The sequence below is a fragment of the Hesperophylax consimilis genome, chromosome 24 (genome assembly GCF_061612785.1).
Source record: "Hesperophylax consimilis isolate HC1 chromosome 24, BYU_Hcon_1.0, whole genome shotgun sequence".
NCBI classification, from domain to species: domain Eukaryota; kingdom Metazoa; phylum Arthropoda; class Insecta; order Trichoptera; family Limnephilidae; genus Hesperophylax; species Hesperophylax consimilis.
The window spans coordinates 7,627,186-7,644,484 of NC_142859.1; the positions used below are offsets into that span (position 1 = coordinate 7,627,186).

Genomic DNA, 17,299 nt, shown 5'->3' on the forward strand with positions numbered 1-17,299 from the left:
AAACTACTAAGCAAACAATAAATTGTTTAATTTGTAGTGTATAATAAATAATATTAAAAATAATAAACAACACTACACAGCAGAACTTGCTTACAAATAAACTGTTGTTTTGTAAATTGAGTAACAGTATTATTAAATATATAAAATAAAAATAAAAATTATATGGATCCCAGTCCGTGCAAAGCCGCCGAAATGGGATCTGTCATTCAAAACAAGAGAAAAATTTATTGAGTAATTTAACCTAGTGAACCTTTGGTAGCATAGGTTCAAATCCTACCGGATGCGCCAATATTATTTAGTATTATTTGTACACGAAGATACTTACAAGTGACTAGAGTTTTGTGCGCATGGCTTACGCCTCGCTCATTAGTTATTTTGCTAGTGTTCACACACAGCATGACGATAACAGGTTTGACATCAGTTGCACGACAGTGCTGCTAGTATGCTACGCTAGTTGCATACGCATTTACTTGTTTCGAGGGAAAATATCCATCTTTATATAACTATAATTCACCAGAATATGTAAGAAAGGATTTAGCGGAGATGGCGTGGAATGAGATTGGAAAAAAATCAATATGACATCATTCTCATATAGTTAGTTTCTTGGCGGTAACAAATGCCTTACAATTAATATTTATTTTGTTGAATGGTGAACCCAAAATAAAATCATTAAGATAATTTTTTACGCTTATTACAAAGATAAAGAAGAACAATTTTGTCTTCATCACTAGAGTCACTTGACATAGTATTAATTCCACGGCTGCAAGAGAACAAATGATAAGTATAATTTGGGTAGTGCCGTGTACTGAAAGCAGCTTTAGAGAATAGCATATCAGTAGGCAACTTGTGGTTGCATCATAGTAAAATAGCTTGCAAGTATACCTGTGAATGACGGGTCTTAGTGTGGTAGGTTATCTTAGTTTATGAACAGTTCTTCAATGATTACACTCCATTCTGATATTAATGTTGTTTATTGAATTGATACACTGTTTCAAGGAATACTAATATTGTGGACTAATGTCTAACTTTGACGATGATCTGGTAAAGAAAGAGGCGGAGAGTGAGATCGTGCTACTCTATAATGTGACAGAATACTCTTTTAATGTGAATACCTACAAAAGTCCCAACTGCTTCCAACCTTTTGGAGCCAGTGAGTCTATGGCATCCCCAATTGGGGTATGTTGTGAGGCTGGAGGTATCGGCGAGGAGAACGAGATGGGGAAGAAGAAGGTGGGGGAGTACCTGTATCCAGATCTGGTCACCAAACACGGTTAAAGCTATTTCTGCTTGTCGAGAGCCCTACCCCTCGAGAACAGAGGCCATCTACTAAATTATATCTTTATATCTACTAAAAAATGGTAGATGCGACAAAACACATACTCACAACAAGCTAACGGATAATGATGACATCGACAGGCAAAGGCGAGTACAAGTATAAAATTTTTATGAGCTTAGTAGAAGATTTCGGCTCTGCAGCCTACAGGTTTTTTAGCATTTTGTACCACCTTAAACCCAAGTAAGCTTGGGGCCAATTTTAAAAAGAGAAAGATTGAAAGTCATCAGGTGCAATACTACAATACGTACCGACACCGTATGATGTTCAGACTTCCCAGGAACTATGGTGCCTCCACCATGTATTCAGAAGGGCGAGTTCCTGGATTTGCTGTTCTAATATTAACCTGGGTGCCTCAATCTTCAATCCGATAATAATACATAAAAGTGATCAATCATTGTTTTTTATTATCTAGTTTTTAAATCTTTAATCTCTAAATAGTATAAAATAAAGTCGCTATCCGCGTCTGTCCATATTAAAACTTAATTAACAATTAATCAACTAGCTGAATAGTTAATTTATTGGCTAACTTAATTAAAATTTCCTCCTAGATCACAAGGCCGGGATGCTGAATCAAATCAGCCTTCTAACTTCCTATGGAAACCTCCAAAAATGTATTTTCATTTGGTTTTTTAAATTAACAAAAACATTTTAAGATGTTTTAATAAATAAGAATAAATATAAAAAAATTAATGGAAATTTTTTGTAAAATCCCATACAAGTTAGGAGGCTGCTTTGAATGAGTTTCACGGCCTTGTGATCTAGGAGTTTTTGGTATAACTCTAATTGAAAATTGGAACCGAAATATTGTGACGTCATATGATTGCATCCACCAATAAAACTATCTAAAAGTCTATGGAATAAACTTTCAAAGTTTTTCATTAGTGTATAGTATAATAAGTAGGCTCCGAATGAGAATTGTACTGTCTATATATTAGCATATCTATGTTTTTTTAGGACCAATTTGTTTCATACAAAAATCCCGAAGATATCGATGTAGTGAGTGGTTTACTTACGGAGGACTTGTCTTGACTCTAAAAAAAATACATTTCATTGTAATTCTAGCTAAGAACTGATTCATACATGATAATAATACCATCCACCGATAAGAGCCCCAATTTGGTTAAACATCAATAAAATTCTATTGAGTTGCTTATTGACATAAAAAACTATATTGCCACATTATAAAACCACTAGCTTCCATGTACCTTGATCGTAGAGGTGATGCTTTATTTTCTTGGCAGTAAGTATTACGAGATAACAAAATCTAACTTGGAATTTTGGCTGCTAAATAATTAATCTGGATTTAATTTACTACCCACTATGGTTTTATAATCTGATAAACAGTTTTGTCGGTAAACTTCACATAATTGCATTGTTTTTATACACTGGGGTTTAAATATTGTAAAATAATGCAATAAAATAAAGATTGTTTAATTGTTATGTATTTTTTGTTTTTATAACCGAGAATAAATATTAGTAAATTGTATGATGCACGTATTTGAAGAAAAAAGGGCAAAATTATATATCAGATGATTGCTTATCGCGATTCATTTTTAGGTTGTTATTCTATTGTTGCGTTTCTTTCTTTTTTAGCCAACGTAATCGGACAGCGTCACATCTGCGCTCTGCCCTGCTAATGGACACTGTGATGCTGTGCGAAACGTCAGGCAAAGAAGGAGGAAGCGTAAGACATTATAATAACCCAAAAAATAATCGCCGTGATACGTTTGGCCGTGAAAATCTCAAATTAATCATCTCAATATGATTTGGTTTAGCAGCCCTCGATACCTACTAGGGGACAATTTCCTGATAAAATATGAATTCTACATATAATCAGATCTGTTTCTGAAATGCGTCTTTCTCACAGGTCGGTAAGGAATCGACATAAACCGAGTGCTGACTGAGTTCCTGCGTAAAGTATGTGAGATAACTGCTTGCAGCGCAGACAATACAATTGTAAGCCTTTTCTGTGCTCGGTTTATTTCGATTCCTTACCGACCGATGAGGGAGCCGACTAACGAACATAAATACCGTTTGAAATTTGCACGGCTAAAAACACATACCTATTGTTTACACTAAAACGTTGGAATTTCGAAAAAAGTATCCTTTTACACGTAGAATCACGTACAGGCCTTTAACGCTACCTTACAGCCCATAATAACAATTCAAAGAATAATTATTCAAATTATCCTTAGGAAACCATACTACTTCCCAACTTTAGAGATATTTCGGGTACGAACTATCACAGAATTGTATAAAAGAAACGCATCATATCAAATTCATAAAGAATATTTCGTCAATAAAAGTCACCCTTTAGATAGCATCAGCAATAGATTCAAAACAAAGGCGTGATAGCCATCCCAATGCTAAGAACGACCACGGCTCAGCACCACTACTAAACTTGTATTTAGTTGTGACATGGTACAATATTGTCCAAACACAAAATTAATGTAACAGAAACATTGAAATATGAACAGTTCAAAATGCAAATTATCTCCCTGAAATTGGATAATGATATATTGTGCCCTTATATTATACGTTTACATAATCTATATTATCAAGCATATAAAAAAAAGTTACAATACTAATTCTCTAAAATTGTGTAGATTTAATTATGTTTGTAGTTAATATGAATATTGAATTTTGTTTGTCGTTAATTTGAATGTTGAATTATGTTTGTAGTTAATTTGAATATTCAATTATGTTAATTTGTATGTTGAATTACGTTAGTAATATAATAAGTCTTTGAATATTGTTTAAGCATTATTTTCTTTTTGTATATACTTACTCTTCCTATAAAAACGAGCTCCTGGATCTCACCTTATGGAGTAGTAGAATAATTAGGATTTTTTTCGAAATATTTTGCATACTGTTACAATTTGAAATCTTTTACTCATTTTGTAATAAATAAATAAAATAATATTTTTGAATATATTTAATATCTCCTAAAAATACGTAATATTATTTTGTTTTTAATTAAGCAGAACTGGGATGATGGTACGATCTCAGTGTGCCATTCTACATGATATAAAAATAATGAATTACATTTAAAGAGAAAAATAAAAAAAAAATATATAAAAAAAGAAAAATGAAGTTACAATAAGTAACGACAACTTAATATAAAAATATTAGAAAATACACCCATCGCTCATTGAGTGGAGAGCTGACCTATGTATAACTATATTTATTATGACCTGAACTATATTTCAAAAAGGACCACCCTACATGGCCATTAAAGTATATAACAACCTTCCACGTAGCATCAAACAAATAACCGACATAATTAAATTTAAATCAACACTAAAAACATTTTTTTTAAACAAATGTCACTACACCTTAAATGAATACCTTACATAAATTAAATACCTCTGTTTCTTATTTTTTATTTACATGCATTTGTTAACATGTAATTGTTGGGTTATGTAATATAACATGTTGGGTTATCTGGAAGAAATAGGATGTAACCTATAAGCTATACCCTTTGTACTCTTTTTGTGCAATAAATATTTTTTTGAATTTGTATTTGAATTTGACCCACTGATAAAGCTACGAGTATGGCGTTTGTTGACTTCCGTGTCCTGCCCCAGGAGCTGGCGATCTCCGCTCCTTTCGGTGAACATCGTAAAGGTACTGTAGAAAGTCGGAATTGCACCTTAGTGCTTATATAAATTATTGTAATACATCCTCATGTGTTTAGGGCAGTGTACTATGTCTCATGGAGTAATTTTTTGACATCGTCGCTACAATGGTAGAACCGCCTTCAGAGAATTCCGGCCCGTTTATTAATTTCTCTTCTTTTGTCGTTTCATATTTTATACATCTTCATATCTTCAGTAAGGATATGTTCCAGGTATTTAACTTATGAGACACCAAGCAGTTCATTTCGAGCAAAGATTTGTGGAATATTTAGCGCATATAAAAGAAAGCGATTTTTTTAATCTCTTACTGTGTGTAGAAATTATTTTTATTATTTGATTCCAGGAATTTTTTTTTATTGGAAATGGTTATTAGGGTAATAATTATTCATATTATCTAACGATTGCCAAATATCTCAATAAAAGCATGTTCTTGTAACCTTGTAAACATTTTTATTGGCAGCTTTTGGCTAATTCGCAAAGTATTTTGTAATCTCTTTTCACTAGCTCCTTGTTCAGAAGATTAGCAAAGTTTTTACGAGTAATTGGCCTATCTAACCTACCTAATCAAGCAAATTTTATAATTAAACTTCTGTATTTTTCAATAATGATTGCTTTATTTCATATTTCGTATGTAGATTATTTTTGATTAGATGTTATGATTATTAGCTGCCTTCGATTTTGACGAAAGTGCGTGCAGTAAAATGATAATAATTTTTTTATTAATTTTTCAATTTAACAATATTTCACTTTTTATCAATGATTTTCGGTGATCCGAAACACGAGATTGTGTTATGCGAATAAATACATCGAAGATGAATGGTTTTTGGTTTTTAGCATTGAACCGCGTAAAGAAATTTAACCTTCTTTAACCTTACACTGAAGATAAATAACTTGCGTCGTGATTTATATAATGCGGTGATACAAGGAACAATATCTTAGTATTGAAAAACTGTTTTTATTTATGCATTGTTTTAATGCTTTTTACGATAATAGATTTTTTTATTTTTTTTAATTTTTTTTTTTATTTATTATAAATTTTTAAAGATACAGGTATATGCGATTAGTTACTTGAATGATTGAACTGGCCGTAAGAATATTATCTTGTATTACTCGGAACTAGATTATCTATTTGGAGTTTAATCCAAACTGAGTCAATTTATTAGCTCACATTTTCCGACTCAATTTAAAATATGTAAACAATTAAACAGAAACATTCTAGATCTGATACAGTACCTAGAAACTCTCGAATATTGAATATAGTATTCCTAAAAATTGTGCTTCTTTCTCAATTTCGAATTCTTAATCTAATAAAACTATTTTCATCTTGCAAAATCATTCTTGTCATGTTCTGTGAAGATTTGAAATATGCATTTATCTGGGACGTCACAGATTTCTTATTCCACCAGTTGATGTATTTTTAGGACACGCTTTCATATAAATAAATAACTTAACTGCACATAACTCCAAAAACCAAAAGGATTTTCCTTTTAAATCTCATTTCGCTAATGATGAAAAGCAAAAAAATCAAAATCACCAAGAAAAATCAGAAAAAACTTGCTCGTCCTCACTGGAACAGATATTGGCAGGTTGTTCCTACAGGCAGGAAGATAAAACAATCTACGCTCACGATCTTCCCTTAGTCATCAGGGGCAACACTAAGTCCCAAAAGTTCTTCGCAATAGTGTGAGGAAGTGAACGACGGCATATCCTTTGCTTCTGAGCTGCAAGGAGTGAAATCCAAGCTTGCCCTGTTGGAAAATCGTTGTATGTTTTTTGAACTCTCCCCACCTCATGAGAATTTCATATAGTTTTTAAGCACTAAAGAGTAGGTACATATAATTCTGTGGGTGTCCTGAAACTCTTACATTTCGGAGAACCAAACCTAAAAAAACCCACCATTCGTGCAGTGAGTGATGCTAAAATGGAATGCACCAAACCATAAATGCAAGGTAATCAATTTATTACATCGCTATAAAGAATTGTCGACGAAACGAATTTATGGTGGGTAGATTATCTTAAATAATTTACAAAGATAATATAGGGTAATTACTATCTTCAAAGCTAAATCTAAGATTTTACGGAAAATAAATTATACATATGAAAATCGGTAAATTTTCAAAGGAAATAACGAATATATAGGAAGCAAAGATCTATATTACAGAAAAAAACCTTCAAATGACTTAATAAAATTTAGTAACATTTTTAACTCAATTATTATGTGATGGGAAAATACTTACAGATAGGCTGATCGGGGAGTTATTCCGGTTCTCTTAAGGATAAGGAATAGTCCTTAACCTTAAATTGGGATGATTTCGGTTGTATCCAAGGATAAGGAATTGTCTTTAACCTTAAAATTAACAACACATTTGTTAACTATGATTAACATGTTCCTAATCCTTATTTAGAACCGGAATCGCCCCTCAGACCTCTTATGGGGAGAGGTGGAACATTCAAATAGGAATCGAAACAACAAATTTTTGGTGTGCTAAAAGTGTTGACCAATTTCATTTGATCACTATTTAAAATTACTTCGAAATAAAGTCGTACATAGTGAATTCTACGACCATAACCACTATCGAAAGCCCTCTATAGGACTTCCCTATAAATATTCAAAATTAGAAATAGAATAGCAGAAAACATTATAAACTTATTGGGATTGGGATTGGATAAATCGGAATTCCTGCAGAAATTTAACAGATGTCTATACTGATACCCATTACAGAATCAGGGAAGACGGTCACACATAGGCTAAAAGAAATGTATCAAATGGTGACTAAAACATTCAGAGTAGATATTATTACCTACCTGGTAATAAGATGCGTAATAATCAACTAGGTTTGGAATTCCCAGCCACACACAACCGGCGTAAACGTCAACAAACAATGTTTTCGTTAGAATCGTACACTTCTTAATCTAATTCGAATGCTATGACGGATCAACCTACATAAACTATAAACAATAGAAAATAGAACGACATTGAAAACAAGTAGGTTTTAGAAGATAAGAAGCCCTTGATAATATTTTATTGTAGCTACATATAATAGTAAATTATTATGGAAACGCTCAGAAATATAAGAAATAAGTACGTTTTCATTAATTTATTTGGTTATTAAAGGTTAATCTGTTGCTTTTTATAAAACTATCACTGATATTTTCTGTTGTTTAACGTCAAATATTTTTGAAATTATGATTTTTGGTCCAAAAAATACTTATTTAGAATATACCTTCAGATTCATGAATTGTGTTCCAAAACAACAACAAAACACCAAGTGAAAGAAAATCACTAAAAATGGAAAAGTTCGTGACTAACATAAAAAGTATTTGGATGTTCCTCAAGGATCGATATTGGGTCCTATTTTAATTTTCATCTGCATTAAACAATTCGCCACACATATACACAGACGAAAAAATTATTAAGTTGTAGCTTTGTCCATACATTTCACACCACGAAAATGAACCAATCCCAACGAAAAAATAAATAATTAAGCAGTCAAAAGAGCGATACCAAGTGCAAGCAATCATTTGCATTCGTGCCTTCCCATCAAGTATTTTTTAACTTACTTGCTAGTTCGGAACTTGCTAGTTGTATGAAGTGCCTTAATTATCACGTGCGTTGTGTGGAGTGTCTGGATGAAGCTATTGAACATTAAAGCGAACAAACCGAAAACGTAAATATGGAGCTAGAAAATAGCCTAACACGATGTTAAATTTGAAAATTAACCATCAACGCGTTGAGGGAATGTATCAAGTTGTTATAGGTAGGCATTTGAATAAAAACTGTCTATCGCCTAACATTTTTAAAAGTGTCTTGAAAAATGGTATGACACAAAGTCTCACGGAAGAAAGAGGAGTAAATTAATAATCATATTGCACATCTCGTCATTCAAACCATATTCGCTTTGTGTTTGATTTTACGATTTCATTTTAGGCGAATGGAAGACAACTTAAATAAGAGTAGGTAAGATAAATATTCTGAAGAAAGGCTAGTGTAAGATGCTGAAATAACATGATTATGGAAGAGGTAATCTAAATATAATAAGTTGGGCACGAATAAAATAAAGAGTGAAGGAACTGTTGGATGATTGATGAGGCAATCATGGCCAAAATTGTGAGCAATGTTGCGTTTAAACAAATGCTCCGAAAAAGTAACTTACTGTGCTTCGTAAAATAGAAAATAAAAATTAATCTTTAAAGACGTTTGTAAACTCATACAATGTACTATGTTATTTTTCGGACGCTGGTTATGACAGTTAATGATGCTGTTGTTGTTTTCTAAAAATTATTATATTTTTATTGCATAAGAAAAAACCCACTTATCGTGTTAGTATCAAAAGGTTGATATGCTTTCTTCATGAAGAAATTCTGCAATTCCAAAGGGATAACTCCCAGAAGCTGATAACAACTACTGATATCAGATAAAGTTTGGTGACTATCCTCTGATAAGCCGTCAATAAACTGCCACTGATATGCCATCTTTACAGCCCCTATTTTGGTATAAATACACTTGGAATCTTCAGGATGGCATAGTCAGTTCCTCGTTCACCATTACAACACATAATGGCAAACTTCCTAGGAATTGCAGTGTGCTTTGCGCTGTTGAGCATCTTTGCTTCACAGGCAACTGCTACCAGTGAGTGCCCAAATCTTGTATTTATCATTAATTAGAAGTTTTTAAAACCAAGCGTGTAAGAATTTTTATCTAATTAAAAAAAAGATTCATAATAGAAATTTCACAAAAAAATTCTTAAAATTCAATTTCTTAGGACGGGTTGCTTCGGAGAATTTGAACAATTCTTCAAATTTCAAAGTTAATTTTCCAGTTCTGTGAAAGATTTTTTCAAGTTCTGTTATTATTTCAGTTCTGTCATGCAACTAGCCTATGATGATATAATAACAGAACTTGAATAAGACTTTCACAGTACCCAGAAATGAACGTTGAAATTTGATGAATTGTTCAAATTCTCCGAAAAAACCCGTCCAAAATTTGTCGATTTAAAAAAATGACGATCTTACGCCAAAGAAAGAAGGGAGAATTCAGATTTATTAGAGTTCTTCGAATATCTTCTTTTGGCGTTGACAATTCAAGGTAGAGTAGAGTAAAGATTGTATAAATTTCACATTGCCTGAGATCACCGTTCGTGAGTTTTTCATTGTTTTCACAATCATTTTTACTTACCATAATATCACATTTAGACGATAATCAAAGGATCCGTATTTTCGATGTGGGTGATTGTGTGAGGAAGATGTTTAAAATATTTGATTTATTTTCCAGAGCGTATGGTATGCTACTTCGGTAGTTGGTCCGTCTACAGACAGAATGGAGGTAAATTCGACGTAGAAGATATTGACCCAACACTCTGCACTCATCTAATCTTCGGCTTCGTTGGACTGAGCGCAGAGCCAGGAATCAGGGTGCTCGACCCATGGAATGAACTTTACGCCGATTATGGAAAGGGTAGGAACCAAATACTTACTCATTTTATATGTGTACTCTTTTTCAAGATGGTGACATTTTATTTAAACGGAGAAAAATGAGTATGGATGATTTATCAAAATAACGTTTAAAAATTTGACTGCATGCCCATTTCCTAATAAAATAATATTCATTCATAATATATCTGAACACATGTTCACGCAGGTGGCGTTGTTATAATAAATATAAGGGGCGAAATGCGAAAAAAATAAATTTTAAGAACACGTGTTCCCACTTCCTCATAAAATATTCGTGCTTTATATAGTTTGTTATCAAATTTGTCAATTCATTCGTTAAAGGCCTGCAGTCCCTCTTTTAACAGGAAAACGAAAAATTTGAATGGATTTTTAATAAATTAACAATATTTCATATAAGCAAGTTATCTCCGTGTAGGTATAAAAATAGTCCAAGAAATAATTATAAAAGTTGAAGTTATCGAATAGATGACCTAACACAACCTAACCATTAATGTGTTGTTTCAGGCGCTTTCGTCCGGTTCAACAACTTGAGGCTCAGGAATCCAGCACTTAAGACCATCGTTGCTATTGGAGGATGGAACGAAGGATCCATCAAGTACTCTCAGGTAAGGTCTTTTTTTTTAATCTTTCTATTTCTCAACCTTTCTTCAAACAGCAATATCCGCACACATCACTGCGGCTATGACTGCATCATAATTTCGTTTGATACATTGTGTTAGACATTCTTTATATATTAATATTTTTTCAAATTCTAGGCTTTCGAAACCGCAGCCCAGCGTCAGACCTTTGCCGACAACGCCGTGGCCTTCATCCAGCTGTACGGATTCGACGGTCTGGACTTGGATTGGGAGTACCCCGGACAGAGGGGAGGAGCTAGCGCCGACAAGGAAGCCTACACAGAGCTCATCAAGACACTAAGGACTGAGTTCAACAAGCACGGATACCTTCTAACTGCTGCCGTCGCTGCCGCTGAATTCTCCATGATTCAGTCTTATGATGTCGTGGCTTTGAACACGTAAGTTAAAATATTTATTTAGTTCAAGTGTTGAAATCCACCATATGTTTTTTGTTTAAAACACATAATATAACATTAAATTTGTATCTAGTTACTTGGACTTCATCAACGTTATGACTTACGATTTCCACGGAGCCTGGGAGAGCGTGACTGGTCACAATGCTCCTCTGTACCCAGCTGCTATTGAGATCGGAACTGAGAGGGAAGGACTCAATGTTGTAAGTTTTACACGATGGACACCTGGCTTAGTTTGATCTATAATTAATTACACACTTCACCGGAGAAGCTAATTTTATGTTCGTTTTTTCCAGGATGAGAGCATCAAGTCTTGGCTGAAGTACGGAGCATCTGCTGACAAGTTGGTTCTCGGAGTCGGTCTGTACGGAAGGACTTTCACCCTGGCTTCTACCGACTGCAGCGATCCTCGTTGCCCCATGTCCTCTCCCGGATGGGCTGGACCAACCACTGGTGAACAGGGAATCCTGGGATATAGTGAGGTAAGCACTTATTAACTTTTTTTATTACACCTGTTTTTAATGTGATATGGTAGAAACTGTAAGGCAGTTGACTCAACAAGAGGGGAAAGCGCGTCATGGCTTCACTCATATAAAATGCTGTTTCATTTTCTATTTGCTAATTCTTACTAAATTTAACCTTTTTAGATTTGCAAGATGGAAGCCACCTCTGTTGTGAAGTACGATGAGGAAGCTCAAGTGCCATACCTCGTCAGTGGAAACCAATGGGTCAGCTACGACAATCTTCGATCAGTTCAGACTAAGGTAGACATGGACGGCAACGTATCAATACTTATGTGATATTGGAATAATTTCAACAGATTTACTGCTAATTTGGTTTCTATTTCCTTCCAGGTGGACTACATCCTGAACAACAACTTGGGAGGAGCCATGATCTGGAGTATCGATACTGATGATGCGTCAGGTGCTTGCGGAAACGGACGTTTCCCACTTCTGACAGCTTTGAGTTTCGGTGTTGGCGCTGGAGTAAGTTCCCCATCCATTCTCCTAATTTTGCTCGATGCTTATTTGATTTTTTCTTTCAAAATGTGTTTTGCTATTAAATTGTGGGTTCATGTAACAAACATCTCAAATTGAAGTGTTATGTTAAATGTTATTGTATGTTATTTTAGGCCCAAGTAGCACCAACCGCCGCTCCAGCCGTTGATCCAACAGCTGCTCCAACCGCCGCCACAACCGCCGCTCCAACCGCTGCTACCACAGCCGCAACAGCCGTCCCAACCGCCGCCACAACTGCTGCTCCAGTCACCCTAGACAGCCCGTGCAGCGGAGCCGGTTACTTCAGGGACGCAACAAACTGCCAAGTGTTCTATCTGTGCAGCGACGGAGCAGTAGCAGGCACCTACAAGTACAGCAAGTTCACCTGCGGAGGAACCTTGGTCTTCGACACCGCCAACAACATCTGCAACTACCCAGCAAACGTAGTCTGCTAAACAATTTACAAGGTGTTATCCAAAAAAATCAACATTAGGTTGGCTTTAAGGCGATTTTAATTTTGTTAGCAATTTAGTATTTATTTACTGTCAACAAAACAGTCCAATAACTTCAGTAATATTATTTGTTTATTTTTAATATAAATTAATGTATCTTGTTGATTTCACATTAAAACAAACAATTCGATGAATGCAATGTCTTTATAAATTAATTTTCACATGAACATTCTCAACCGATCAACATTTTGGGACTTTACGTTCCTGCATCTGTTGAAACGATATGGCCAAGAACAATACTCATAACCCCTCGGGCGACTGGTTGTATATACATATATGTATGTACATTTACCATATTATTTAATTAATATCGTTACTCAAAATATTGATGATGAAACATAAAATTTGTTTACTGTGATTTAAAACCAATGAAACCACCTAGACTTCGTAGTTTAACCCACATTTTTAGGTTCTATAAATTTGACACATTATGACAAGCATATTATAACAAGGGTATCTTAATTATAATATAATTTATTTACTGTGATTTTTTTTTTTTTTTTTTCTTTTTTCATAAAAATATATTTGGATACAGGTTTTTTACATGCTTTTCGACTACCACACTAGACACATGTCCGTATTATGGTAGTCGAAATTTGTGTATAATTATATAAATGTAATCCAATATTTAAAGCCAATGAAACCACCTAGACTTCGTAGTTTAACCCACATTTTTAGGTTCTATAAATTTGACACATTATGACAAGCGTATTATAACAAGCGTATCTTAAAGTATGCCAAAAATCGCTAGAGTGGTTAAAAGTGAAATCCATAAATTATAAAAAAATCTCAACAACATAACAATTTACTTAAAAACAAAAAGAAGTAATACGATTATTTTGGTTATAAATTCACAATTAATTGTATTTCAGATTTTGGATAAATTGAAAACAGTGCAATGGTGCTGTTATTTACAATTCCTTACCATCGAACTTTTTTTTAAAATTATTGATAAGATAATATTTATGAAAATACGAAACAGACAAAGGATAAAGAAAATTTAAAAAAATAAACCCGTAAAAATCAGAGATTCGAAAATATCTATTTTCAATTTTCGACATAGTTGCGCCAACTCTTGGGCTGACAAGTAGCCAATTTAAAATATATACATTTTTTTTGGTTTGAACTGCGCCAAATCCCGATTGGACAGGACCGACATTCATTTCGTATATTAACTGTTATAATTTAATCCAATTTCAGAGCAATGCGTATATGTGCGTGATTGATGCGTATAGCGTAATGTGTCGCCACCCTTAGTGTGCTTGCAATATAGTATAGTGTTTCATTATAATAATAATATTTAGACGATTTGTATAACGCCGTTTTTATGAAAAATGACCTCAAGGGCGCTGTACAAATACATAATACACTTCAACAATGATCTACTAACTATATTAGTACCGAGATAATATACAGTACCATACTTACCTGGTAGGTTACTTGAGATTAACACTTAATTAACATTAACTAATTGTTTATTAGCGAAATTTAGATAAAGGATTTAGGATATAATTGGAGAATTGGATAAAATTGGACTCTCCTTAAGGAATGGTATATTTAATTTAAGGGTTTGTATGACAGCTTCAAAAAATTGTGGACGGTTCCACCTGAAGCAAAGCTGATCTGGTTTCAAGATGATGTATGTGCGACAACTTTAATGCGCAAAGACGCATTCTAGTTCATGTATCGTGCTTCCGATAGTGGAAGATGCTAAGTCACAAGTAATCTTTTACGCCAGTATTTATTTCATTTTTAGTAGGTATTTATTTTATACAAAAACAAATCTATTTGAATTTTACTTTGGGGAGGAAGGTTAAATCCTCGGTTGAACCAACAAATTTGTGTTTTGAAATAAACATTTTAATAAAAATGATGTATTATAGTAAAAAAAAATGGTTAGGTATAGCGACGAATTAAAATATTTTAACTTTTTGCAAGTATTTGGAGCGTCTCACTAGATAGTTGAAATTTTTCAGTGTTGTTTTCTTCCGAAATTTTTTATTTAAATTAGCTCCACACATGAGGCTGGGTGGGGGGTCTTTTTTGGGAAAGGAGAGATACTTCTGGGATGGAAAAAGGTATGAGGGATGGTTAGGAATTTGGGAGTCAATGTGTCCAGGAGTGACGGACGTATGAATCTATAACTCCCACTGCGGTGCAAGGCGATAGGTTGAGAGTCCAGCTGGAGAAGTCAAAAGGTCTACCTAGGTCTACCTAGTCTCTCCCGATCCGACTCGCCACGCAGTAGGTGGGCAAACGCATCCGCCGCCAAGACCTAGACAAACCTTACTCGGGCACCCCTGCTAAGTCACTAAACGTATCAAACCACTGGTGACCTAAGCTTGCTTATGCTCAATTAGTATTTACCCATACACGCCTCCCAAATCTTCTAACTTTTTAACTACATGTAAATTAAAAAATATATATATTCGCAGGCAACCTTACGATTTTTTTAAAACCTCCTGCTACTATGATTTTAAGCTGAATATGTTGCTTGTGCAATAATGAAGGATTTGCTAGGAGAAACCGACGCATTTGTTCACTCGTCTACTAACCGGTCATATATTATATGATTTTACATTTATTGTAATAATTTACCGGATGATTTTAATAATACTGATATGAGAAATAGACTGGCAATTCATTAAAAACATGAATTCTTACTTACGTAAATATTGAAAAAAAACTGCTTTGATTGGTCAATGAGATAAATATTTCATTTTTATTTTCAGTGAATATAAATCATAAAGATTCGGAGAAGTTTAATACTACCCAGGTTTGCCAGATCACCCCAGAGTATTGAATGTGTGGTGTATATCTACCCAGTACCTACCTATGAATCGAATGTAGGTATATCTCACAGGGAATGTCAGGACTGTATGTAAAGGCGGTCGGGGGCAGAATGTCACTTGTACATAACTGAGCAAACCCTTGCAGCTTGTAGTTGCTACCCCAAAACCTATTGCATTGAGAGAATCATTTGAATGACTATCTGATGTAAATCTATCGCCATTTATGAAATCTATCGCCATTTATAAACTCATATAATTAAACAAAAATATTCTTCCAGAGGAGTGAAACAGGCAAAACAAACACCACTAAGATAAGACTCGTCCGATGATTTTCCCCATATTTTTGAAAACATGTCGGTGTGGAAACATGGATACTTAGATTCAGTGAAAAAAACCCTCAAAATGTGGTGCTGAAGAAAAATGCTCAGGATCCCATGGACAGCCAGACATAAAAATGTGTCCGTTATTGAAAAGCATAACGTATTTTAAGATGCTTTGGATACGTAGCTCACCAAACAGAGAACTTCAACAGGAGAAGCAGAGAAAGGTTACCAATGCGATGGAGTGACCAAGTACCACTGGCGTCTGTTACGTCGTTATCCACAGCTCCAGAAATTGGAGTGTGGATACTCAGCGAGGGGGAGTAGACTTGAGAATAATAATCTACTAGTATTATCGTTCGGAAAGCAAACAAGAACGTTATGATAAAAATTGCTACAATCCCGTCAAGTCCTGGAAAGAGCCATGCTATGTAGATACAACAAGAAGAACCTTCGAGATAGAGTTACCATGATATTTACGACTTGATCATCAGAATCACACTAACATCAGATGGTATCTTTGGTTGGAAAGAAAAGCAGAGTTTGGCTTACGATTTGAAGAAAACGGCAGGTTTTGGATGGGTGAGAGCCGGTAAAAACTGTCAAATCTAGAAACATTTGAAGGAGGCCTATATCCAAAGAAAACTTGAAAGCCTAAGGAATAAAAATAATCTTAATGGTTAATTTTAAATTGAATTTTTATTATTATTGTTGCAAATTATTTCTTTGAATTCAACTAGGAAAGAAGCTATTCAAATATATAGTCGACTTTATCCTAGGTAAATATAAAGTTGTACAATCGAAAGATACCCCGCCCCATGCGCCCATTAATTTGCACACAGTTATTATTTTTGGGTAGAGACCGGATCGGCTATGTGCTTAAAAGTTTACAACAAAGGTAAGACCTTATCGTAACCTCAGGGCATCTTATGTATGAAGTGTATACATAACATTTTAGAACTGCTTGTCAAATACGCCTAGGTGGGTGACCACCGTAATCAATAGTATTTGGATGATTTAAATTTTTATGTAGCGCGGTTTTTATAAAAATAATCTCAAAGGTGATGTGTTAGGTTAGGTATTATCAGCGCTTTGAAAATTCGGCGCCCGGAGCGGACTGCTTCAATATCGCCCGCTTAGGGTCGTCCGTGAGTATATAGATGGTTTAATAGAAAATTTAAAGGACTGTGATATTTTACCTATGCATTTCACCCGTAGAGGT

The 17,299-nt window shown here is 34.3% G+C and overlaps 1 protein-coding gene across 1 annotated transcript; it reads left to right on the plus strand.

The window, feature by feature from the left end:
- Positions 1-10,251: 10,251 nt before the first annotated feature.
- On the plus strand, positions 10,252-12,908 carry LOC149411862 (chitinase-3-like protein 1). Its single transcript, XM_089646257.1, has 8 exons — positions 10,252-10,429; positions 10,930-11,030; positions 11,181-11,440; positions 11,532-11,658; positions 11,752-11,937; positions 12,103-12,219; positions 12,310-12,441; positions 12,588-12,908. The coding sequence occupies exons 1-8, from the start codon at positions 10,252-10,254 to the stop codon at positions 12,906-12,908; spliced, it is 1,422 nt and encodes a 473-aa protein (XP_089502383.1).
- The last annotated feature ends 4,391 nt before the right edge of the window (positions 12,909-17,299 follow it).